Source organism: Penicillium oxalicum, chromosome IV (genome assembly GCF_001723175.1).
Source record: "Penicillium oxalicum strain HP7-1 chromosome IV, whole genome shotgun sequence".
NCBI classification, from domain to species: domain Eukaryota; kingdom Fungi; phylum Ascomycota; class Eurotiomycetes; order Eurotiales; family Aspergillaceae; genus Penicillium; species Penicillium oxalicum.
This window is the reverse complement of record NC_064653.1, coordinates 3,939,678-3,963,269: the sequence shown is the minus strand read 5'-3', so window position 1 is coordinate 3,963,269 and position 23,592 is coordinate 3,939,678. Positions and strand designations below refer to the sequence as shown.

Sequence of the window (23,592 nt, the reverse complement as noted above, 5' to 3'; positions counted from 1 at the left end):
AGGGAAACACTCAGCAACGGAAATGACAAGAGAAGGGCAAAGCAACTTGATCGACGGTACCCTGTGAACCTACCCTCTGGATTCGATTTTGTGACTATGTACATGGATCGAACGCGACGGCTAGGCGGCCAGCATGGGCAACTCATAGCGCACATTCTCGTGGTCGCAGCCACGGTACCGGGGCAGCTAGACCGGAGAGAGGGGGGAAAGTCAATCCTGTCTTCCACACGATGAGACTGGGCTTGTGAAGGGAAAAATTGAGGTTGAAAAGGCAAATGACAACAGGAAAACAAAAGGGCAGGGTGCAAGTCTAGTTTGATCAGTTCGAATGAAGTGAAGTTGATGTGTGCCAGAGGCAGTGCGGTAGATGATGAAAGGGGCAAAATACTCAAGTCTGCACGAGACGGTCGGCAGGCAGCGCCAGTCCCGGAATGATCAGGTGAAAAATGAATGTCCCAAGTGGTCGCAGCTGTGGGCCAGGGAGCAGGGAGAACAAATCGAGAAAAAGAAAATGGGGAAAGAAAAAGAAAAAATGAAATAAGCCAAAAAAGTCAAAAAGACTCGACCCGCCGCAGTCCCACTTGAACGGAATTTTAAAAAGGCGCGGCCGCCCCCCGTCAACTGGACAGGATCCGACTTGAAGATGAATGATTCATAAATTTGGTACGGTATTGTACTTGTCCCGGATTACATTTTTACGGTATCATTGCCGTCGTTGTTACTATCGCCTACAGGCCCACGGAGAGTCCTGCCCACTGCCAGACCCCTTTTCAGCGTGTATCGAAATTTCCCACTACTGCAGGAGACCACCGCCGACTCAAGACTCCCGTACTGTAGTTGGCGTCCTTGTGCACCGCCACAGCCACCGCCACATTACAGTATAGTATAGTACTGCCCCTCACATCTTGAACGTTGTTACGGTGTTGCTGGTCTGCTCAAGATCACCGGGCGAGATTCATTCGTCCAGACGGGCACCAACTCGTTGCTTGTTTTCTTCCGTTGGTCCATACAAGCTTGGATCGACTTCGACACGGGAGTTTGGTCCATCCTTGAGTCCGACCGAGCCGTATTACTCACGTACCTCACACCTTTCGACGGGGTGACCTGGCTCAGGCGGTGCAAGTCGGCCAACTGGTCTGCGACTCCGCTGTGACGGATGCTGTGATTTGGATCTTATCGTCGATCTGCTCGAAAGCCACCGCAAGGCAAAGGAAGTGAAAAAAAAAAACATTCATCAAATTGGGGACCTGAATCCCCCCCCCCAAAAAAAAACAAAACAAAAAGACACGCACAACTGTGCAATTTTTCATTTGCCCTTTTTTTTTTGTGGAAACTTGGGACCCCCACAGTATGACCGACGAGAATTATCGTCCACGCTCGCCCGATTTCTCTTCTCCCTCTCATCCTGACTACCGTTCATCCACCGCCATCTCCAACTCGTACTTCCCCTTCCACCCCACTTCGTACGCGCCGCCGAGTCCCGTCCACCATTACCATTATAACCAGCACGCCACCTCCGACTTTCCAGCCTTCTTCTCTTCTTCCTCTCCCTCTTCCTACTCACGCCCCACCTCCAGTCGCGTTTGTCAACAATACATTCCCCCCGCCTCGACCGACTTGGACGAGATGGCCCGTCGTTCATCCCGTTTGCAGGCCCAAGACGCGTCTCTTGCGGCGGTGTCCCAACCTGTGCAGCCCATGCCACTAGCGCAACCGATTGAACCTGTTCAGCCAATTCAACCTATTCAACCGATCCAACAGCCTATGCCCGTCGTAGCACCGACTCCCGAAGAAGAGATCTTTGATGCGCGACCGGCGGCCAGCATTGAAGTGAAGACGAAATTTCCCGTTGCGCGCATCAAGCGCATCATGCAAGCTGACGAGGATGTTGGCAAGGTGGCACAAGTGACACCGATCGCTGTCTGTAAGTTACCTCACACAAGCCTCATCGCCAATTTCCGGATGGTGGTTCATCCATCACACCGGCAAACGACGATCACTCAGATGGTAATAGTAAAAAACAAAGTATAACATGAGCTAACCACTCTCTCTGGATAGCCAAAGCACTGGAACTCTTCATGATCTCTCTCGTCACCAAGGCCGCCCAAGAAGCCAAAGAGCGCAATTCCAAGCGCGTCACCGCCACCCACTTGAAGCATGCCGTCGCCAAAGATGAAGTTCTAGACTTCCTTGCAGATATCATTGCCAAAGTCCCAGATGCGCCGGCCAGTCGGAAACATGACGATGACGGCAGCGATCAAAATGAGGGTCGTCGAAAGCGTGGAGGACGCCGACCCAAGGAAGAGAGTGATTGACCGCGAGAATGAGAGAAGGAAACCAAAAACAAAAGCAAAAAAACGAAAATTTTGGGTACATGATTGACGAAACGAGCTAGATGCCAGATCTGGCGGTGGGCGCATTCTTGCATTGGGGGCATTTTGTTCGTGTTTTCTGTGTTTTTTTTTCTCCAAGCCTTGTCCTGCTATCTACTGTTCTTGGGCGGGCGTTTCCGGGAGGTATGGCTGGGTTGATTGCTGAACCCTCGTATTCTACTTTTCTTATCTTAATTTTCTTCCTTTTCCCCGGCGCGATCCTGAGATGCAGGGCACCTCTTCTCCTTTTTCTCTTGTGAATACTTTGGACAGCGTGCTGGATGACTGGCCAGAAGGAGTTGCGAAATACGAAATCTCAAGGGAAACGGGGCCATGATGGCCACACGCTCGCGCAAATCACGCGCACCACAATCCTGTCTCTTTCCCTCTCTAAGTTTGATTAAGATGTAAGCGTGCTCGACTAGCTGCAAGAGTTACCAAATGCATAAAAACGCCCTCGAGAGACTGTAAGACACCAAGATCAACCGGGACTTGAATTGTCTTGGAAAATACTGTCGATGGCGATCGACGCGCGACATCCGCACTGAGCACCGGATCCACTCCCGCCTCGACCCCCGTCTGCTCCTCCTGCTCGCTCCCCTCAAATCGAAGGGACCATGTCGCGACAATATGGACTTTGTAAGTGACGATGAGCGAGATTCTTTTTTTTGTAATTTTTGGTTGTCGGACTGCATATTGATTTCCTCTCGCTTTCTCTCCCTCTCTAGTGGTCTCGTTTGATCGGCGGTTCTCGTGCCGTGTCCAAGCCAGCGCGGGCCACGTCGCCTACCGAACGGTTGACGGCATTCAAACGCTCCTGCAATGCCCTTCAGGTCCGTTCCCCCCTTCTCTTCCCTGCGTTCTGACAGCAGGATATGCTCACTTGTCCTCTCGTGATAGCAAATCTGGCGCTCCACCAACACCCCCTCCGCCGAGCAATCCACCGCCCATGCGCGGACCTACCTTGACCGACTCAACGCCATCTTGAGCGACGAGTCCCGCGGCCCAGCACCGCACCCTTGCGTGGCGTATGCGGCGTCTTCGCAGATCTTTGTCACAGTCACCAAACTGGCCCTGTCGTACTATGACGAGAACGTGGTGCGCTCCGCGGCTGTCTTTTTCAACACTCTCATCGATGCCGAGGTCGACGGGGTAGTGGATAATCGGCTCTTTGCACGCGCCCTCGTCGATCTGGTCCGTCGGGCAGATAAGACGTCCGTGGACGTGGAGGGTCGCTTGGTGGAATTGCTATTTGGCGTTGCCAACAATATCCGTCTGCAGCCGGTCATCCTGCCGGCGTGGTTTGTTCCGCGTGCGACTCCCACGGGTCCAGATGGCGACTCTCTTGCCCCGAGTGGCACGGAGTTTGCCGGTGCCACGCGCAAGGACGAGTTCCCGCTGTTCTACCTGCTCGTGGAGTATGTGCATCACGAAGGACGAGCGGGCGATTTTGCACGGACGGGGTTGCTCTATCTGATTGAGACGGCATCGCGGTCGAAGAATCTTGAGAAATGGTTGATTGAAAGTGATTTGGCCACCCTGATGGCAACGGGTCTAGGTGCGCTGTACAGTCAATTGGGCGGGTGAGTCCACACCTCCTCTTGTCAGGCAGGCCGACTGTCTCGTCCTCGTACTCACGCAATACAGATTGATCTTTACTTCCACCGAGGATCAAGTTCCACGCATCATTGCCCTTTCAGATCATTCTGAAGAGGAGACCGCATTGCATCCGGCATTGAGCGATGCCATGGACGCGTTCATGTCGTATCTGCTCTTTTGGCAGGATACTATTGATCACTGCAAGTCTGCCGAGGTCAACGACACCCTGTTGGATCACTTCCAGGTGCTCTTCCTTGAACAACTCTTGTAGGGGCCTCGTCTCCCTCGATTCGGTTGCCCAAGGTTTCATGCTGATCGTCACAGGTACCCTTCCTTACTCGAGTCATCCGACGTGGCCGGCGGATCCACGGCTGCCGTTTTGACTTACCTCTATCGAATCTTGGACTCCATCGACCAAGGCGAACTCGTCCATCGCATCTTACATTTTCTCCTGGCGTCTTCACCACCTCATGAGGATCCCATGTCCATGTCCGCCAGTCGTCGCAAGTCCCTCGACGTCCTGGCCGCCTTGACATCCGAGGCCGCTCAGCCTTCCCCGTCGCTGTTCAACTTGCGTGATCTCGCGCTTTTGGGACTTCAGTCCTCCAACCGGCAGACTGTGCTGGCCACTCTGCGGTTGCTGAATGTTGTCCTGCAACGTCACCATCCTTTTGCACGCGCTTTGATCCATACTCTTCCCAGCCAGCCCGCGACCCAGCGCAGTGTTGGTGCGTACAATGCCGAATTAGGGCATCTGTTCGAGCTCGCTACAACGCTTATTATGGAGCCCACGTTGAATCAGTCCTACGAGAATTACGTTGCCGATGCAACGTGGGTCCTGGAGTCTCGGCTTTGTCTGCCGGTCACATTCGAGGAAGCCGAGGGTGATATCCCACTGCCGCTGCCATTACAACAAGATGATCCGATCATCCAGGAGCTCTTGGCCTGCGTGCAGAATTTCTTCACCAATAGTGTGGTGGTCAACCTGTCGCTGACGGGGGTACTGATGAGTCTCGCCTCGTCACACCTCTTTTCCTTGGATGGCTGGGTCCTAGTCGACCCCGGTCAGTTGGACAAGCCTGCTCCGTCGACCACGGATGGTCAGTCCGATGGGATCGGTGAGGCATACCAGCCGCCCACCTGGCCGACCAGTGCTACTCCCACCCTCATTCAGGCTCTTGAGACGCTGGTCGGTCAGGTCCGACAGTGGCAGCGAGACCTGCCTGACTTTGATGTTCTGGTGGCTGCTCGACGAGAGCTTCTCCACCAGGAGGACCGCCCCTCCAAACCGATCCCCAGTGGCTCTCGTGATCCATCTCAGCCGCCCAGCACCGTCAGCATGGACCGATCCCGTCCGTCCTACCCCGGTTCCCCCGATGTCTCCACCCCGGCGTCTCGCGGCCGCTCCCCATCGTCCATGCGGTCCCCTCCCATGAATCCCACCCGAATGCGCGCCGAATCCAGCATTCGGCCCTTGGAATCTCGAGGCTCATCCTCCTCTCGCACCGCCGCCATGGAATCCCTGCGGCAACGTCTTGCCATGCCTTTTCCCGTCCAAGTGCCCCGGACCTCGAGTATGGATTCGGCCGAGGCTGCGACGGACTCGGCGGAAGGGATCCCGCACGGTGCAGAGGCAGAGGCAGAGGCACAAGCCAACCACACGGCAGAGAGCGTATCGGACCAGGGCCCCCCGGTCGCCACCCTGGGCCACGTTCTCACGAATGTAGTCATCCTGTACGAGTTTTTGCTCGAACTTGCGGCGGTGGTGCAAGCGCGGGGGAGTTTATTCGAGGAGGCGGGGTATCCGGAAGCGCTGTGATTGATACCCGACTTCAATGTGTCTTGGCCGCCTTGAGTATCTATCTACTTTGTAATTTTTGAATCCACCAGCACGCCCCCTCGCCCCTCCCTCGTGTCCATATCTCTCTTGGTGCTGTGCATCATTGCGACGACATGGTATCGCGTCCAATCACCTCTCCCCGGCCACCGTGCTTATATTTCCTCCTTGTGAGATCTGTGTCAGCCACGGCTCCACTCTTGAATTCTTCTTCTTTCCCCGCCTTGCTCGGCCCACCGTCTCGATCTGCAAGGGTTGACTGGCGCGGGTGGGAGGGGTACCATCCTCCATCGGCTTGGTAGCAGCTGGCAGCGGATCTATAGGACGGGAATGTAAGAACACTGTGGATGATCACATGCAGACTCTATAGTCAGTAGTCAGTAGTCATCATTTCAGGTGCAGTTTACTACCATCCACGCTTTGCATAGGAGGTACTGCGTACTGCGTAGTAAGTAAGAATGCCATCTCGTCGCCGAAGATGGCGGGGCCAGTCCAGAAACTTCCAAGGAGAACACTTCTTCTCCAGGGCCTCGACATCTCCCCTGACTGCTTCCCCCTTGGGCCATCAGTCCCTCCTGTCTCGTCGGGTGGGCGGGATGTCCTAGAGCGCGAACTCAGGTTACGATCATATCGAGGTCTCGATGGAGACGATCCTGCACCAGGACGGGGGGAGGGGGTCGCCAGTCCTGCATGATAAGATAAGGTCCTAGCACGGACGGTCTACCGTAGGCGGATTCGAGATCATTTCATCAGGAGGAAGCGCGGTGATTGGAGATCAAGGCATGTACAGTGCACAGTGTACAGTATTCACCAGTACCCACCAATTACTCACAATATCGGATATGCAACATGTGCCACTGTGTACTACGTAGTATCTAGGGTTTCCCCCATTGGATCTACTCGTACTCGAGTACAAATTCTTCCCGTTTGCATTCCCAGGCGGGACACGGGAATGGGTGGTACTTTGAGAGTTGGTCTAGTGCCGACTGTAGCGTCCCTCCTCCCACCGTCTCTGCTCCGTCCTGTCGGACTTCAAGCGGAGTGGGTTCACGAAGCCAGGGTGACCCCCCTCCCCCCTGAATGCCGGATCGAGCGGGGACCGGGCCGAGGACGCTAACCAATCCGACTATAGTCTTGCACGCTGTCTGGTCCCAATTCGGGATCCATCATTCTTCTGGAATAAAAGAAAACCCTTTAAATCCTCAATGGGATACCGATTGGATTTCCAGGAGGAGGGGGGGAGCGCGTGCTGCTCCCGTGAATGATCATTGGGGGGGCATTCTGTTCTGGCCATTTCAGTGGATCGCCCAAGAGAGACGCGGGCTTTGCTTAGAGGCACCGAGATGGGGAACATGTTGAATGCCATCGTTCATTATTTTCCAAGAGGGTTCGGTCCCCACGGAATCTGTTGTTTTGAGGCCGACACCGTCCACACGGGATAATTACCTTACAGCGACCGTTAACTAACGTATTACTCAGCTCTTCTCCTCGAGGCGCGCGGGGGTTCGTCTGACTCGACCAGGGGCTTCGAGATGTATGAATGAATGATTGATGCATAGTCGAGACGGAGCCACGGCCACCCGAATATGCACAATGATCGTTGTCAATGTCACAGCGCACGCCCAAAGACCAAATCGTCGGCATTCTTCCATTTACTCTCTTCTCGTCAAACAGTTGAAGATGGTTGACGTGCCTTCCGGATGGGCCCGAGTGGACCGGTCCAATCAATGCGGATCCAGGGGGTCGCATGGATCCCGCAGTCTCTCGGGTCCAATCAGGCGACGAGGACGGTTTGTATCATACAGTCTGCCAGTTGGGGATGTGCGGCGAATCTAAGCCTTTCAGGAGTTCGCCGTCCAGACCTTCCGTCGTGATTCCCGTCTCTCTCTCTCTCTCTCTCTCTCTCCCCCCCTCCTCCTCCTCGACAGTCTGGTCCCTTTCTTTACCAGGTCTCTCCTCTCTGGATCCTCCTTCATTCGATCACTCTCCTTTCCGACTCATTCGCCGTCTTTCCCCCTCATTCGCCGTCTTTCCCCCTGGCCCTGTCGCCATTGTACGCTCTCTTGGTCATCCACCGTGTGTCGACAATATCGGCCACCGAGTACTCTTCCATCGGATTCAATCCTTCGACACGGGAGCGCCACCAGACCCCCGTCCAAACTCCATCAAATCAGATCCCATCGAGGGACCTTCCTTTGTCGGTCGACCTTCACCATCACCCTTCTGTATATACTGTGTACGGCATGATCGACCATCGCCGTCATGACGATAACCTCCGAATTGGACCGTGAAGACCGCGAGGATGCCCCGTTTCTACGTTCTGATCCCAACCTCGACGCATCCACTTCCTCACACCACCACCTGCCTCAATCCAGTCACCATGCCCCCGAGAAGCCCTCGCGGCCATCCGGCGCCAACGAGGCCGCGAGTGCGTCGGTCAGTAAGATCACCGTGCGGTTAAAACTCACTCTCTTTGCTATGGTCCTCGCCGTCGAAATCGGCTTTGCGTTCCTGGAAGGTCCCATGGTCCGGATCATGGAAGACATCGCCTGTCGGCAGTACTTTCTCGAAGCAGATCCCAGCAAGATAGGTGCCAATGGCCACGTCCCCGAGGAAATGTGCAAATTGGCCGAGATTCAGGCCGAATTGGCGGCCGTCAAGGGGTATCATATGTTCTTCGATGGCCTCTTAAGTATGTCCTCGCCCGGAACCCAGGGCTACCGTCGCGCGATCTCGATAGATCTCATGTGATCAGCATCAGTTCATTCTTTTTTTTTCTTTTTGTGCCCTTTTTTTTTCTTGTTGGCTGACCGTTGTCCTGGTCCAGGCGCCTTGATGGCGTTCCCGTACGGTCTGCTGGCGGACCGTCGTGGCCGAAAATCAACTCTCATCCTCGGTGTGCCGGGATTCTTCCTCAACTCCCTCATCACCATCGTCGTCTTGTGGTTCTCTAATGTCCTTCCACTGCGTGCCGTATGGCTCTCTTCGTTGGCGTGGTTAATTGGCGGCGGTCCCGTGGTGGCATTCGCCATTATTTGGACCATGATGGCCGATGTCACCAACGAGGCGGAAAGGTCAGTTCTCCCAGTCAACCGAAAAAGACCAAGGAAAAAAAAATGGACGGCACAGCTGATATTTCGTTCAACTGCTCTAGAGCTGGACTGTTTTTTCAATTCGCCATTGTTTCCATGGGCACGGATTTCGTGTCGAGTACTCTGGCATCCTGGTTGATGACGATGGACCCCTGGGCTCCCCTCATCATTGGATATGCGATCGTGACGGGTGGTCTTTTGTTCATCTTCGTTCTGCCCGAGACTAAGCACGCCCTCGCCTCGACCTCCGCCCCGCCGGCCCATCTGGAGCTCTCCGAAATGGCGGAAGTGTCCAACGAGCCGAAGCATGCCTTCCAGAAGCCCGAAGAGGCTGCTCTGTACCACGATGAAAGTGATCTCGACCCCATTGAGGAGGACCATCACGACACTCATCTATCCTGGAGCTACCCAACCTCACAACGCTCATCGCTCTGGGCCAGGGCCCGGGCCAACTACACCTTCTACATGAAACCGTACTTTTTCATCCTCAACCGCAAGCCGGTGCTCTTGCTTTTGACAGCCTTCCTCGTCTACCGTCTCAGTCGCGGCTCCTCCTGGTTTCTGACGCAGTATATATCCACGCGATACCACTGGACCCTGGCGCAGGCCAATATGCTGGTGGCCTCTCGCCCTACCATCTCCATCCCCATTTTCCTCTGGGGTCTCCCTTACATGAAGAAATACGTGCTCGGCCCGCGGCGCTCAGCCACGGAGAAAGATCTGTGGCTAGCGCGAGCGAGCATCTTTTGTTTTACTCTGGGCACCTTCGGCATCAGCCTGTCCCCGTCCGTGGCCACCCTCATTCCGAGTATGATTGTGCAAACCTCCGGATCGGGCTTTGTCTTTCTCACTCGCTCAATCATCACCACCCTCGTGGAGCGGGACGAGACCGCCCGTCTCTACACGGTCATTGAAATTATCCAGTCCTTTGGCAACGTGGTAGCGAGTCTGGCCATCACCAAGGTCTTTCAGCTGGGTCTCCACATGGGTGGGTTCTGGATCGGATTGGCGTGGATGATGACCAGTCTCTTATTTTGCATGGTGGCCGTCGCTCTGTGGTTCTTCCGGCTGCCCCCCAGTCCACCAACACCGGAGTTTGTGATTGAAGATTTCGACGAGACCGAATAGATTTGTGGAAGAGCAGGGCCGAACTCTTTCCTCTCCCCATCCGGTGACCATTGATGTGTTTTTACCTGAAGCCGCATTTTGCATTGGGTTTTCATAGCGGCGATAGACCATTTTCGCATTTTTTTTTTCGGGCGTTGTGAATATTGAAAATAATCATGGTTGATCCGGTGGCAGGCTGCATGGCCATCACCATCATCGCCGTAGTCAAGTCCTCCACGCAACACATGGATGCCAACCACGCTCAAGCCCATTGGATAGATTGGATAAGAAATAAATAGAAAAAAAAATAGAGCCTACGAGAGTCCCTACCTCGCTCTGGCTAAATAGCGATGATCGACTCGACGAGAAATTGCGATGTCTCCGGATGGAATTTCGGGGAGCATCACCTCCCATCGTTCCTGCCGACCCGCGACTCCACCGGGCCTAGCTACAAGTCACGTGCGTCTCACATGCAACGAGAAAGTGGAAATTCCGCCAGCAACAACCTTCCTCCCCACCACCGTCGACGTTGCAATGGAGAAGTTCTCGCAGTTTCGGGATCGCGGTAAGTGTCCGATGGTTGGGTCAGGTGGAATTTCTCCATCTCAGTCAGGCTAACGGTGTGGTAGGGTCGGGCATCGCGCCTTTCCTCCCCACTCCGAGCGAGTCGCTGGGCATCAAAGCGCCTTTGCGCCTCTTCCTCTTCTTCTTCCGACTTCCGCTATTCCTCTTCATTACGGTGTCATATTTCCTTGTGCTGCAATGGCTACCAATCGGATCTCTGGGTAAAAAGGCCGCACTGTGGTGCATTTTGGGTGTGCCGAGCATCTGGTGGATTGACCTCCAGATTGATGGAGTACGGAAAGGGTGCGTATCCGGAGTCCCATGAAGCTTGTTTACCGAGTATCCACATATAAGGTGCAGGGCTAACACTCGCCCATGGCCGGCGTCTCAGATCGCTGTCCAAGCAGCAAAAAGCACGATTGCCGCAACCCGGCTCGGTGATCGCATCTTCCTTCACCTCCCCTATCGACGCGGTATACTTGGCCGCTATCTTCGATCCGATCTTCACGGCCTCTTATCCCGAAACCCGTCAAGTGGAGCAAATTTCTCTTCTTCAGGCCATCTTGCGCGCGTTTGCGTATCCCAGCCTTGAGCCCAGCCACAGCACCAAGTTGGTTGACGTGTCCGCGTTGGTGCAGAAATACCCCAACCGACCCATCGTCATCTTCCCCGAATGTACCACCACCAACAGCAAGGGAATTCTGCCGCTCAGCCGGTCGTTGCTGGGCGTCTCTTCCAAGACCAAAATCTTCCCCATTAGTCTCAAATACACGCCCGTCGACGTTGTGACTCCTCTGCCGGGCACGTATCTCAGTTTCCTGTGGACACTGCTGAGTCGGCCCACGCATTGCATCCGAGTGCGCATCGCAGAGTGTATCACCGTGGGACGAACCTCGTTCGATGCGCCTCCTGCGCGATCCACTCGCAAGTCCACCTACAACACCAATTACCTCGACACCTTGGACGAGGACACCGCGACGGGAGACGTGACTGCGAGTGAGCAGGCGTTGTTGGATCAAGTCGGGGAATCGTTGGCGCGTCTGGGCCGAGTCAAGCGGGTCGGACTGGGGGTTCAGGAGAAGCAGGACTTTGTGCGAATGTGGACCAAGACACGACGGACTTGGTGATTGTTGTCCGACAATTTTGGCGTGTACGACCTCGATTGGATCTGCGCGTGTGCGTGTTGTGCGTGCGTCTGTCTTGTTTGGGGATCGGTCATTGTCCAGTGTTTGAGTGCGATTCTTCTTCATCCGTATATTATAGAAGTGGTGTATTGAATAAGGACATATTGATACTCGAATCCTCAGCCCCTCTCCCCCCCACCTTCGGATAGTCTGGTTGATACCCCAGGCTGTCTCACGAGATGATTAATGAACAATTCCATTCAGTGACCCTTGATCCGAGGACTGGAAACATGCGGATGTGTTGACACAATGGGCCGTGGTTCCAGTTCCCTGGTTGAGGTGATTCAGAAACCGTCTGTCCAATGATGCGCTTATTCATCTATTGACCAGGACATTGAGATTGCAAGGTCAAACTATAGTCCATGATAATTGATGTTAGTTCACCTTATGATTGCTACATGTTGGCAAATAATGAGGGTTGAGGTCAATAAGTAAATAATTTTTTTTACAGAATAGCTATGTAGGCATCGGGTATTTCCTCAATTCTATGTAGTAATTTCCGACACCTTGTAAAAAGGTACGGATTGACCCAATTGCCACTTCAAAACGTGCCATGCGGCGTGTCCGGTGCAAGCGAGGTACGTAGACAGCTAGTAAATGAGTCCGGGTCTTGATGGGGAAAACACATCGTCTTGAGCCTTATGCGCTGGTGATTCGTACGGTCCTCATGAATTGAGTAGTTTGTAGGTGGAAGGGGGGAAAATAGGAAAATAAAAGGATAAAAATAGAATATATTGTACTCAAATGATATCGTATAGCAACAAGAATGAGCCCAGACATAATAAATCGCTTTTTCGACCCAATATAATCAAACATATCGCCTAATGATGCTTTACTCCACAGCATCGGTGATACAGCCCTGGCTGGCGTCCTTGACAGTCCTACATCCCCGAATCACATGTTAGCCGCCGTCCAAATTCACACAAAATGAAGAATATTGTAACACAGGGGAATAAGAATTCAACGTACCGAGCGTATTTGCCCAGGGTACCACGCATGGTCAGACCAGTCTCGGGCAACTTGCCGGCGGCCTTGCGGGCCTCCCAGTCCTGACGGCGTACGGCGAGCTCGGACTCGGGCACATCGACATCAAGAACGCGCTTTTCAGCATCGATCGTAATCACATCACCATCGTGGAGGAGACCAATGGGTCCACCAACGGCAGCCTCGGGCACAATGTGGCCGATCAGGAATCCGTGAGAACCACCGGAGAAACGACCATCAGTGATCAAGGCGCATGACGAGCCAAGTCCGTAGCCCATCAGAGCGGCGGAAGGCTTGAGCATTTCTACGCAACAGGAAGGGGAGAAAGGGTTAGTATCCGGGACAATCATAGGAAGCCTGCGGGGGGGGGGGGGGGGGAGGCAAGATCGAGCGATCTATCAAATTAGGATTGATCCACGTACCAGGCATGCCGGGGCCACCCTTAGGACCGCAGTAGCGAATGACCACAACTGTCTTCTCCTCCTTCTTGATCTCGCTGCGTTCCAGCGCAGCAATGAAATCGTCCTCGGAATCAAACACGCGGGCCTTGCCGGTGAACACAGTGCCCTCCTTGCCGGTGATCTTACCGACACTACCACCGGGGGCAAGGGAGCCTCGCAGGATCTGAATGTGACCGGTGGGCTTGATCGGGTTGCTGAAGGGACGGATGATCTTCTGGTCATCGGGAAGGTCCGGTACCTTCTCCAGGTTCTTGGCCATCGTCTCACCGGTCACGGTCATGCCAGAGCCGTCGATGAGGCCCTCCTTGAGCAGCATCTTCAGCACGGCAGGCGTACCGCCAAGAGCGAAGAGATCAGCCATGACGTACTTGCCAGAGGGCTTCAGGTCGGCCAAGAAGGGAGTGCGATCGGACACGGCCTGGAAGTCGTCAATGGTGAGCTTGATGCCGACGGAATCGGCAATGGCGATCAAGTGGAGGACTGCGTTGGTAGATCCACCGGTGATGTTGACGAGAACCATGGCGTTCTCGAAGGCCTGACGGGTCAGGATGTCGCGCGGACGAATGTCCTCGGCGAGCAGTCTCTTGATCGCGCCACCGGCGGCCAAGCACTCCATATACTTGGCCTGGGAATTGGCCGGGTTAGAGGAGGAGCCGGGCAGAGTCATACCCATGGTCTCAATCGCGGTCGCCATCGTGTTGGCCGTGTACATACCACCACAGGCACCCTCGCCGGGACACGCGTGACGAATCACATCGAATCGCTGGGGCTCGGTGATTTCCTTGGCGATAAATTGACCATAGGCCTGGAAGGCAGAAACAATATCGATATCGGCATTGTTCTGAGTCACCGCACAGCCGGGCTTAATGGTACCACCGTATACCATCAAACTCGGGCGGTTGACACGGCCCATGGCCATGAGAACACCGGGCATGTTCTTGTCACAGCCAGGAATACTGATATTGGCATCATACCACTGTCCACCCATGACGGTCTCCACCGAGTCGGCAATGAGATCGCGACTTTGCAAGGAGTAGCGCATTCCCGTGGTTCCCATACTGATGGCGTCACTGACACCGACGGTGTTGAACTGGAATCCAATGAGGCCCTGGTCCTGCACACCCTGGCGCACTTTGTTGTTCAAGTCGAGCAGGTGCATGTTGCAAGGATTGCCATTGAACCAGACTGATGAAATTCCAACCTGAGCCTTGTTCATGTCCTCTTCCGTCAGACCGACGGCGTACAGCATCGCCTGCGAGGCACCCTGGGACTTGGGCTGGGTGATATGCCGTGAGACCTTGTTGAGCGCCTTGTCCTCATTTTGGAAACGGGGAAGAGTGGTGGTCAGAGTGCGACTATCCACATCATCGAGAGTCAATTGTTAGCTTCTCAATCACCACACCCTTTGCTAGGGAGGAATTGACCAGTCGACATTGCGATGGGACAAGAACCTACACCGGCGCGGTGGAACGAGACAAGCTCCGCAGAGCAGCGGGCACGCGTGCTCGGAATGGCGGCAGCATTGTGATTGAGGGTTTTTCGTAGACGTCACTTGGGGAGGGGAGTAAAGCTAGGAAAGTCAACAACGATGATTGCAGAGCTCGGAACTCGAGGGAGGTTCGAAGGCGGGGAGCAAGCGAGCTGGGCGAAGGTCAGCGATGCCGGAGGTGGCAGAATCCCAAAAATCGGGGGGCGGAAGCTCCCAAGCGGGCTGCTGCAGTTCGCCGGTTCGGAGTTGGGGTGTGTCTCCCCGCGTTACGGTCTCGCGAAGATCTCCACAGCTTGGCTCGGCCTCGGCCTAGGCCGCGGCTGCGTCCAATCTGTGGAAAGGTGATTGTCATGCAGCGACCGAGAATGGGGATAAGTGGAGAACTGGAAGACAAGAAGGCCAATTGCTGGGGAGAAGAGTGCTCGGTAATAGAGCATGAACACTCGGCATATAGTTGCATGAGCAGAGTGTTGACCATTCGAATTGGCCGACAACATAAAGGGTGACAACCTTTCAAGTAGGTTATGACAATGCCAGCTTGGGTCAGACGCGAGTCTCCTACAGAGTTGGGGGGGGGATCTGCACGGTCAGCAATGGGACCTGAACTCCAGCGGGAGAGGCGGAACGGATAGGAAGACTGATCAGAGCGTTAATTTTGGATGTCTACCTTGCAGACAACCCGACTTCAGCTGCCCGGCTTACCCTCGAAAATCTAGCAGCGATGTTCGTTGGATGTTTTGATCTCCGCATCGTCGGCAGGAACCATGTGCGTTTGCTCATCTTAAGCTGGAAAGCCCCGGCTAGCTGATTGCATATAGGGTTCTGGTGACAGCTTGCGCAGAGCTCAATACATGTAATGGAAAATTCAATCAAGGGGATGACCACAAAAGCTAAGAATCCTGCCAGTCGACGAGGACCCTTGTTTGGAATCCACGCATCCAGCTATATGTCTAATTGAGGCGGAGATCATGGCAACAAGATACGTCACATTGAAAGAAAAGATAGAAAAGAAGAAATCAGAGTTCGCCCACTTTCAGATGCATGTAATCAAGTGCAAGAACATCACAGATTTGCAAATCAGTGAGGAAATTGGAACGAAGGAAATGAGGAAGGAGATAGATCAGTTGGTGGAAGGACGATTGGTATTATGGTGAGATTCCAGAATGGGTGGGGGAAGAAGGAAATGATGATGAAAAGATGGGAAAGAAGAGACAAAAAAAAGATCTGGATCTAGGGAGATCATCGAAAAGGGAGCAACGGAAATGAAGGGGAGGGGAACGGAGAAAAGAAAGAGAAAGGTGGAAAGCCAAGTGAGACCTGCTCATGGCACTTCTTTATCACCGCGTTTCAGACCGGCTGGGACGTCAATGGCGTCGCGTAACCATGGGATGGCGGCGATTTCATCCAATGTTTTACGCCTGGTGTTGCGTTTCAACAACCCCTCGACACAGTGCTGAGCCCCGTCCAGGGCGGCGCCCTTGTCAGCATCCCACTCCTCGTCGTCATTCGCAAAGCGGTACCAACTCCACTCACAGCGAGCGATCCGATGAGGAGTCCGGGCGCGATGCTTGGCAGGATCGCCTCGAGTACCGGGAAGAACATCAAATGGCAGACGATTCTCCATGATCGCATAGAGCAAGACACCCAGCGCCCACGCATCAGTCGCACGACCATCGTACGACTGACCCATGAGGATTTCGGGTGCAGCGTAGTCCTCGCTGCCACAACGGGTCTGCAGCAAGGGACTTTCAGGAGGTTCGGGGATCCGTCGAGACAGCCCGAGATCGCTGAGCGTGACCACCGCACGATCATATGTACGCCAATCCGTGACAGACTCCATGGCCGCGTGTGGCATTGTCAGTAGTACGTCTGTGGAAGGGCAGATCAGCTGACAAATTCGTTCTCCAAAACCTGAGCGCCGGGACGAACTCACTTTCGAGCTTAATGTCCCGATGGACAATATAATGAGAATGAAGATATCGGACGGCCGCTACGAGCTCAGCAAAGATCCGCCGAATCAGGCCCGGCGCCATGGGCTGGTTGCCGGCAGATGTTGCGTAGTCGAATAGATCGCCACCAGGACAGTAGTCCAAGACGAGCAAAGCTCGCTTCTCGTCACTGCCAAAGGCCTTCAGTTGAACGAGCGACGGGTGATTGACCGATTTCAAGATCTCAACCTCCCGCTTCATCGATACCTCCAGGCGCTCCTCGTCGGCTCCACCCGCGGGCCCGTGCTCGATGATTTTCACAGCGACCAACTTCTGGGCATTGGTGGTCAGCGGTGCGTCAACTGCCAGATCAGCGTCAGAGTCCAGGCTGGGGGACATGGGCGTCCCGAGCGGTCGTTCCAGTCTCGCGGCCAGGCTGACTTGGCTGAACGTCCCCTGGCCTAGAACCCGAATCTTTCGATATAAACGCGCTTGCTGAGTGCGAACGGACTTGACCGAGTACACCTCATCCGATGTGGAGGCAGTCGCAGTATGGGACGCGCCGAGCTCCGCATCACTCTCCCCTTGTCCACTTCCACTACTTCGGGGCGGGCTCGGAGGCCGGACAGTCGGTATTGCAATGCCTCGATGCACGGCCAGATACTGTTCGCGATGCAGGCCGTTGGATTTCGAGTCCGTGCTTGAGGACGGAGCGAGGCTTGGGCCAGCCCCAGACACTGCGATCGGTCGAGGCAGAGACACTCGGCCTGGCGGAGGCGCGTAGTCACTCAAACTCCGGTTTCGAGAGTGGTGTTTGGTGTGCACTTCGCGATGCGCACCAGTCGACGGGGAGATTGGCGCGTCCTTCTCGAGTCCCGCGTACGGCTTATGGGCCCGCGATCGCGATGCAGGACGCCCGAGCATGTGCGTGGAGTCGCAGGGGGAAAGCATGGCATTGCTATACGATCCGGTGGGCGAGGTTCGAGAAGCGGACTGCGGATCTGAGGGCCGCCAGGGCGCCATGCCACCTATGGGCGACGGCAGCGGCGTAATGTCACCCATGGCCCGCAGCTGAGGCGAAGACATGATTGACGCTGGCGACAAGGAGCCGGCACTCGACATGGGCGGCGCGGCGAGCGCGCGCAGACTTGGTGTCCGTTGCAAGAAACTGTTCGACGACATGCTCGTGGAGGCGACCGAATCATAATCGCGGTGCGAGCTGGTGGGACGCACGCTGGGTAAGTCGGTGCGAATCTGCAGGGAAGGGAGGCCTGGAATGTAAGACTTGTAGACCGAGGGCACATCTATTGGCGCCGAGAAAGCCGGGGGCGAGTTCTCCGCACCAGGCGGCGATTGCACAGGGTTGGATCCATGATCACTGGCGACAGCCTTGTGTGAGGCTGGTAGATTCTGAGAGCACACATTTGTCAAACCGGACCCCACGGCTGGCCCGGATGCAGAATTCACCATTGAGGAGTGAAAGGGGCGCGCAGACCGCGCGGGTGCTACAGGATCCAGGGAAGGATATTGGGAACAAGATCCAGTAAAGCAAACAGGAGAGAGAATCAAAAGCAGAGCAGGACACAACTCGGCGGTTTTCAAGACTGGGACCCAGTAGATAAGATGCCTCAGCCTCCCGACCGAGAGGGCCTTAGCGTGGGGAGTAGCCCCGTCAAGGGTCAACGGTCTCTCTCACTGAGTGGGAACGAGAGCCTGGAACAAGGGATTTCGGTGGGGGGGGGGGCGGGTGAACACCAGGGCATGCACACCAGCACAGTGTGCGAGGATTTGTAGATGGCTGATGCTACTGTGACGGATTCTGATTGGGATCGAGGGGATCACCTGGGGTGAATCAGGTCTAAGACCGATCGAGAAAGATGCTCGTTTGCGCGGAAGATCCATAATTTGAGAGCCCACGAGGGCGACCGGTCATTTCCTGTTCGATGATGACGATCGCATTACTGCTGCTGGGTGAGTCCCACGGAAGCTGAAACGCTGCAGAGCCCGGTGCGGCAGGTCAGCTGACAGGTTTTTCCCCCGCATTTGGAGGCGCCTTCGGGCGGATTCTTCAATTTTGGCACGAACCCATGCAGGGCCAGCACCTCTTAGGGTGCGCCAGTATTGTTGTGCTTGTGGGTTGGGTGGACTTTTATATTTAGCAGTGAAGTGCGTTGCATATCTTCTGATTGGATTTATACACAGTGCCACAGGAGTCGCGATCGACAATCTATCAAGGAGCAACCTGACTTGCGTTTATCCTAGGCCTTTCAATTCTGTTCCGTCTGTGCACCATGAGGCCAGACGGATTGATCTATGCAAGGGTCTATCAACAAGAAAGATGAGAAATCGAGGTCCCAACATTAGGTTAAGACGTTGAAGGCCGAGGAAAGCGACACTATGCAAAATGCTGTGTGCTGCTCAACGCGAGTGCCTCATGTACGATGGTGGGGTGAGACAGGTGACACCCAGCATGAATGCACCTTCCTCTAGCTTACAATCTCAAGGCATGAATTTCCAGCGTGGTTGATAGAACCCACTTAGCCAAGATAGATTGAGTTCCAGAGGCTTCATACATAGGTAGTGATCTGCTGCGGTCCTATCAGGTACCTGCCCGGGGGCTTTCCAGCGAGACGTTCAGATTGGCGAAGGTTCACTCTACTACCTACTAACTTACACATATTACCGACGAAGTGTCCGGGTTGCATCGTGTGATTGGTTTGCGATCTAATGCTGCTCTGCGGACTGTCATGAACCTGGGCGATTCCAAGTGGTGGTTAGATTGCTAGAGTATTCTCGGCCCTGGAACTGAAGTTACTTTCCAGTTTCTATTCAAAGAACCATATCCACACTACGCGTTCCTTGTCAAGGGCGGTTAGCATTACATGGAGTCTATGCTCCACAGTTTCCTTCGTCGCTCGCCACGTTCTATGTAGGTAGGTATAGATGACATACCTCATCGACCAAATGGCGACAGCTGTCTACGTGAGCATTGGCGCAGGCTCTTACGGCTTATCGAGAACTTCAAAATTTGACACAGAAAACATTTTGTACCTCCATCCGCTCTTCTCGGCTTCAGCCCGTGCTACCACGCGTTTGCTGTGCTAAGAGTAGGCAATTGCCAAATCCTTCCAAGGAACGATTACAATACTTCAACTGATATTACTACGCAACTGGGACATCACCTACTTCGGCCCGGCCCAGCTTTCAACTAAGAGGTTCGATCGTCACTCTTCCCCGAACGAGTGGATATCTGTCAAAGATGCAGGCGTAGTTCAATGGATGAGGTGCCCGGATGAAGTCATGTCGACGCTGGATGTTCTACATGAATATAGGCAGTCCAATGGCCTGCCCGAATATATAGTCGGGACGGACATGCAACATTCTCACCCGAGGTAGAATGGGACTGCCCCGTCAAAGCTAAAACATTGAGCAATGTGTACATCCAGATATACATTAAGATCGTTGGGTATAAATATTTAAAGCCTCAGTCCCGAATGGCCTTGGGCCAGCGGGGAGAGTGGGAGGCACGGTTCTCAACTGCTCGGGTAAAAAAGACTCTCGCGCGGCGCAGACTCCACCCCCGTGCTAAACCAGCATGATATCGAAATCCGCCTCCTGGGCGATTTCTTGCCAGTGAATGTCTATTCCAACTGCATAGTCCCGCCTTTGCCACAGCTCTTGAACCACCTCACTCATCACTTTGATGTTGTGGATGCCATGTCGACTCTTCCGATCAAAGGCGGCGGCCATGCGGGCTCGAAGGTCCGCACGCTCACATTCAGCAGCGACGACGAAATTGGCCCAGTTGTAGGCACAGCCTCCCTTTTCGTTACTGATCATCTCGACTGCTTCCAGCTCCTGGACGGCCTTTTCCACGAGATCTTGCACGTCGGAAGGGGGCGCACGGCGCAAGTTCCGACGGAAGTAGATGATGGTTGCATAGTAGAATGAGTTCAGAGCATGTTGGATGATCGTCGAACTGGGACCAGTAGTAAAAGAGAGTAAGGAGGAGTGGCGATGGAGCTGCATCTCGAGACGATCTAGCTCGTCGGCGGGGATGGGGGATTTGGACTCGGCCAGGGAGGTGATGTAGGCTAGGAATTGCACCAACGGCCCGTTGATCCCGTGATATTGCTCCAAGTAATGGCGAACATCCGGGGAATCATTCAACAGAGACATCAAATAAGGTGACACGGGCAGATTGGAGAGCAGGGAAAGAGAGAGATAGCTCTGGATCAGACGAGACCCAGCCGGACCCGGAACCCACCCTCTACGGATTTCATTTTCCAAGAGACCCAGTCCACCGGTGACGTGAGCTCTCCAACGGCGCCTCCGTCCCGACATGGCCTCGGCCGTGATACAGCTCAGCACTGCCGCCAAGGCCGGTTCGTCGAGCCGAATGCCGCGTGCCAGGTTATGTCGTAAATGGCGGAGGGCGAGTTGGTCGTGATGCGTGGCGAGCGACTGATACCGCGTATCTTGACGGAGGTGAGCCAGACTGAAGGCGGAGGAAGCACAGATGGCGTGAAGAATAGAGAGGTGTATACTTGGTTCCTTGGGAGCGACCTCGAGTCCCTTGAGAGCCATGGGTAAAAATACGGTTCGGCAGGGGTTGTTGGGGGAATCTGTTAGAAGCATATTCCCAGAGAGAAAGGTATTCCAATGGTGTAAGAGTTCAGCTTCAGGTCGTGGAAGCGGGATCGGATTGATCGCCATCGTGGGAGATGGATTCCTTGATGATAGAGAAGAGAGAGTCAAGGCTGTCCGAACATAGTGACTGGCGTTGGTGCTCAATTTGGGGAGCGTTGTCGGGAGATCGTCTCGCACAACTTCCTCGATCTCACTCGGAGTGGCCGAGAGCCGCTCGTACGGCGACGAACGTGAGGACGGGGCAGCGCAGGAATCGTCAATCAGCGAGTCTGCCTCGGGTGACGACGAATCTGTCGTCGTCGCCCTGATGCGACGGTCCCTGGACGACGGCCTTAGCGGGAGTGGTGTACCGCTATCGCAGACATCGAGCGCATTTTCCGTGCCTGGTGATGCGGCCGAGGAGGATGCGGAGTTGCTCTGCGGGGTATCTGACGACCCAACCTCGCCCCCAGTCCCTTCGGCATCCAGATTGGCGATGGAGAAGACTGTAAATGGTCCTCTTTCCTGCGAGGGCCCCTCTCCGGACCAACCATCCAACTCGGCCAGAAGCGCGTTGACGGCCGCCGAGGACAAGTTCGGCAACAGTTGGAGCGCGGACCACTGCGTCTGTCGTCGCTGAGATCGGCTGCCGGGCGATTGGGACCATCCCAGACGCAGGCCGTATCCCTGACAGTGCCAGCCACTTTGGCGACAGCGACGACACACGGGACGCTCGTCATCGCATTTTACTCGACGAGATCGACATGTCCAGCATCCCGTGAAGGTCTTGGTGCGGGTTTTGGGTACTCTCACATTGCTGGTTGCTGATTGTTCGCTCGCCGGCATCCCGACGAAATCGTAAGGGAGACTCCGTGTGAGCCCGGAGTCAGATTTGCGTCGGGAATTCTTCCTCTCACCTTAGCGTGGATGATTCTGGAAATGAAATACGTGACGCGTGCCTTTCTTCGCGACCAGAGGTTTGGCCTCGAGGTGGAGATAAAGGTGGATGTCGCCGATGATGCCTGGGTCTGTCCAATTCGCCACTCCGCATTAGGCAGCGGGCCAGATTTTGTTGAGTCTCCTCCTGGGGTTGGTTTTGGATCTAAAGGGGGGGGGGGGGTTCCTTTTGGTTTTCTTTTTTTTTTATGTTCTGCCAGATCTCCGCCGTCCGAGGTTCCGCAGACCGCAGTCCGACGGCTAATCCGTCAGTGCACGGGTTGGATGCCGTTGAGAAGATTGTCGATGCACTCTGAACACTGAGGTGTCGTGAGCTTATCGATCAGGACGCCGGACGACTTGCAACGATCATGACTCAAGTCGGTCGCGGGCAGGTCAGCGCCGCCTGTGGCCCAGTAGTTGTCCAATGTCCAAGGACTAGTAGTTGCAGGGAGCGAGCACCAGCTCGGGGCAGTGACTGATACCTACACTGAGACAAAGGACCACGATGGCGTAAATTGTGGCAGCTGAGCCTAAGCCTTCGTAATGTGCGTCGAGAAGCGCCTTGCCGATGATTCGACGTGTCATTCTCATCTCCTGCTTGGACGGTCCTCTGCGATTCTTGAAACATGCAGGCTTCTCTCATGGATGCAATTTCGATTTTCGCAGTTCTCTCTCCATCACGCTCACGATGATAGTTTCGGGTTCAAGTCATGTCCACTGTGGATACCATTAAGCATAAATTCGCATCTAGACACAGGCGGCTCCCACAACCAATCCATTACGCTTGTAGATCATGTCCGGCTTAATGTCGATGGCTTGATCAACGGTGGGGCAAGAGTACGGGGTGTGATCACTACAGGGGCAAGATAGAGTGTACCAAGGAATGACCCCAGCCAAAATAGTACTGGGTCGACTGTACGAATGACTGAGAGCATGCATGTGGCATCCCCGGCTTCGTGCTCCATGCGCTGTTCAAATTGAGCCGCAAGCACTGGCCGACGCTCGTGTCTTTGTAGTCTTGCGGCTTAGTGGTCCAGACTTGCACGCGCTGTGAAGCCGCGGTTCCATCAAACGTGGGAGACAAGAGTCGAACTCTCAATCGAGAGTACAGGTGGAATACTCTCCACACAATGCAAATACATACTATGAATCAGGGCCCATTTTATCTCCGGCAGGCATCGGCCCTAGCTAGTGGTTGACGTGAGCACGCTACTATTAGACCCGACCCGTTCGTCGTGGATAGTTCCGCCAAACTGGAAGGTGAATAGTCAATACATGTGATTTCTCTATTGGAAGCCTTCGCCGAATCAAGGCTACAAGACGAGGCACTCGGAGCCAGATGCTATGGTCAAAGAGGCCCAGTGATGCAATAGGCTTTTCTATGTACACGGAAGCAAAGGAAAGGGA

General features: G+C 54.5%; 7 protein-coding genes across 7 annotated transcripts; 4 read left to right on the top strand and 3 right to left on the bottom strand.

The window, feature by feature from the left end:
* Positions 1-1,350: 1,350 nt before the first annotated feature.
* On the top strand, positions 1,351-2,315 carry POX_d06110 (DNA polymerase epsilon subunit C; the record flags this gene model as incomplete). The annotated part of the gene is made up of 2 exons (XM_050114935.1): positions 1,351-1,924; positions 2,059-2,315. 2 exons carry the CDS (start codon positions 1,351-1,353, stop codon positions 2,313-2,315), a joined length of 831 nt encoding a protein of 276 aa, XP_049969886.1.
* Positions 2,316-3,002: 687 nt separating this feature from the next.
* On the top strand, positions 3,003-5,790 carry POX_d06109 (uncharacterized protein; the record flags this gene model as incomplete). The annotated part of the gene is made up of 5 exons (XM_050114934.1): positions 3,003-3,011; positions 3,101-3,205; positions 3,273-3,955; positions 4,020-4,238; positions 4,296-5,790. 5 exons carry the CDS (start codon positions 3,003-3,005, stop codon positions 5,788-5,790), a joined length of 2,511 nt encoding a protein of 836 aa, XP_049969885.1.
* A 2,280-nt stretch (positions 5,791-8,070) lies between these two features.
* On the top strand, positions 8,071-10,028 carry POX_d06108 (uncharacterized protein; the record flags this gene model as incomplete). The annotated part of the gene is made up of 3 exons (XM_050114933.1): positions 8,071-8,500; positions 8,636-8,882; positions 8,963-10,028. The coding sequence occupies 3 exons, from the start codon at positions 8,071-8,073 to the stop codon at positions 10,026-10,028; spliced, it is 1,743 nt and encodes a 580-aa protein (XP_049969884.1).
* Positions 10,029-10,382: 354 nt separating this feature from the next.
* On the top strand, positions 10,383-11,698 carry POX_d06107 (uncharacterized protein; the record flags this gene model as incomplete). The annotated part of the gene is made up of 3 exons (XM_050114932.1): positions 10,383-10,572; positions 10,637-10,874; positions 10,963-11,698. The coding sequence occupies 3 exons, from the start codon at positions 10,383-10,385 to the stop codon at positions 11,696-11,698; spliced, it is 1,164 nt and encodes a 387-aa protein (XP_049969883.1).
* Positions 11,699-12,587: 889 nt separating this feature from the next.
* POX_d06106 (putative dihydroxy-acid dehydratase) lies at positions 12,588-14,723 on the bottom strand (the record flags this gene model as incomplete). The annotated part of the gene is made up of 4 exons (XM_050114931.1): positions 12,588-12,636; positions 12,725-13,043; positions 13,162-14,555; positions 14,656-14,723. The coding sequence occupies 4 exons, from the start codon at positions 14,721-14,723 to the stop codon at positions 12,588-12,590; spliced, it is 1,830 nt and encodes a 609-aa protein (XP_049969882.1).
* A 1,287-nt stretch (positions 14,724-16,010) lies between these two features.
* POX_d06105 (uncharacterized protein) lies at positions 16,011-18,087 on the bottom strand (the record flags this gene model as incomplete). Its single annotated transcript, XM_050114930.1, has 2 exons — positions 16,011-16,558; positions 16,623-18,087. The coding sequence occupies 2 exons, from the start codon at positions 18,085-18,087 to the stop codon at positions 16,011-16,013; spliced, it is 2,013 nt and encodes a 670-aa protein (XP_049969881.1).
* A 2,115-nt stretch (positions 18,088-20,202) lies between these two features.
* On the bottom strand, positions 20,203-22,092 carry POX_d06104 (uncharacterized protein; the record flags this gene model as incomplete). The annotated part of the gene is made up of 1 exon (XM_050114929.1): positions 20,203-22,092. One exon carries the CDS (start codon positions 22,090-22,092, stop codon positions 20,203-20,205), a length of 1,890 nt encoding a protein of 629 aa, XP_049969880.1.
* Between the last annotated feature and the right edge of the window lie 1,500 nt (positions 22,093-23,592).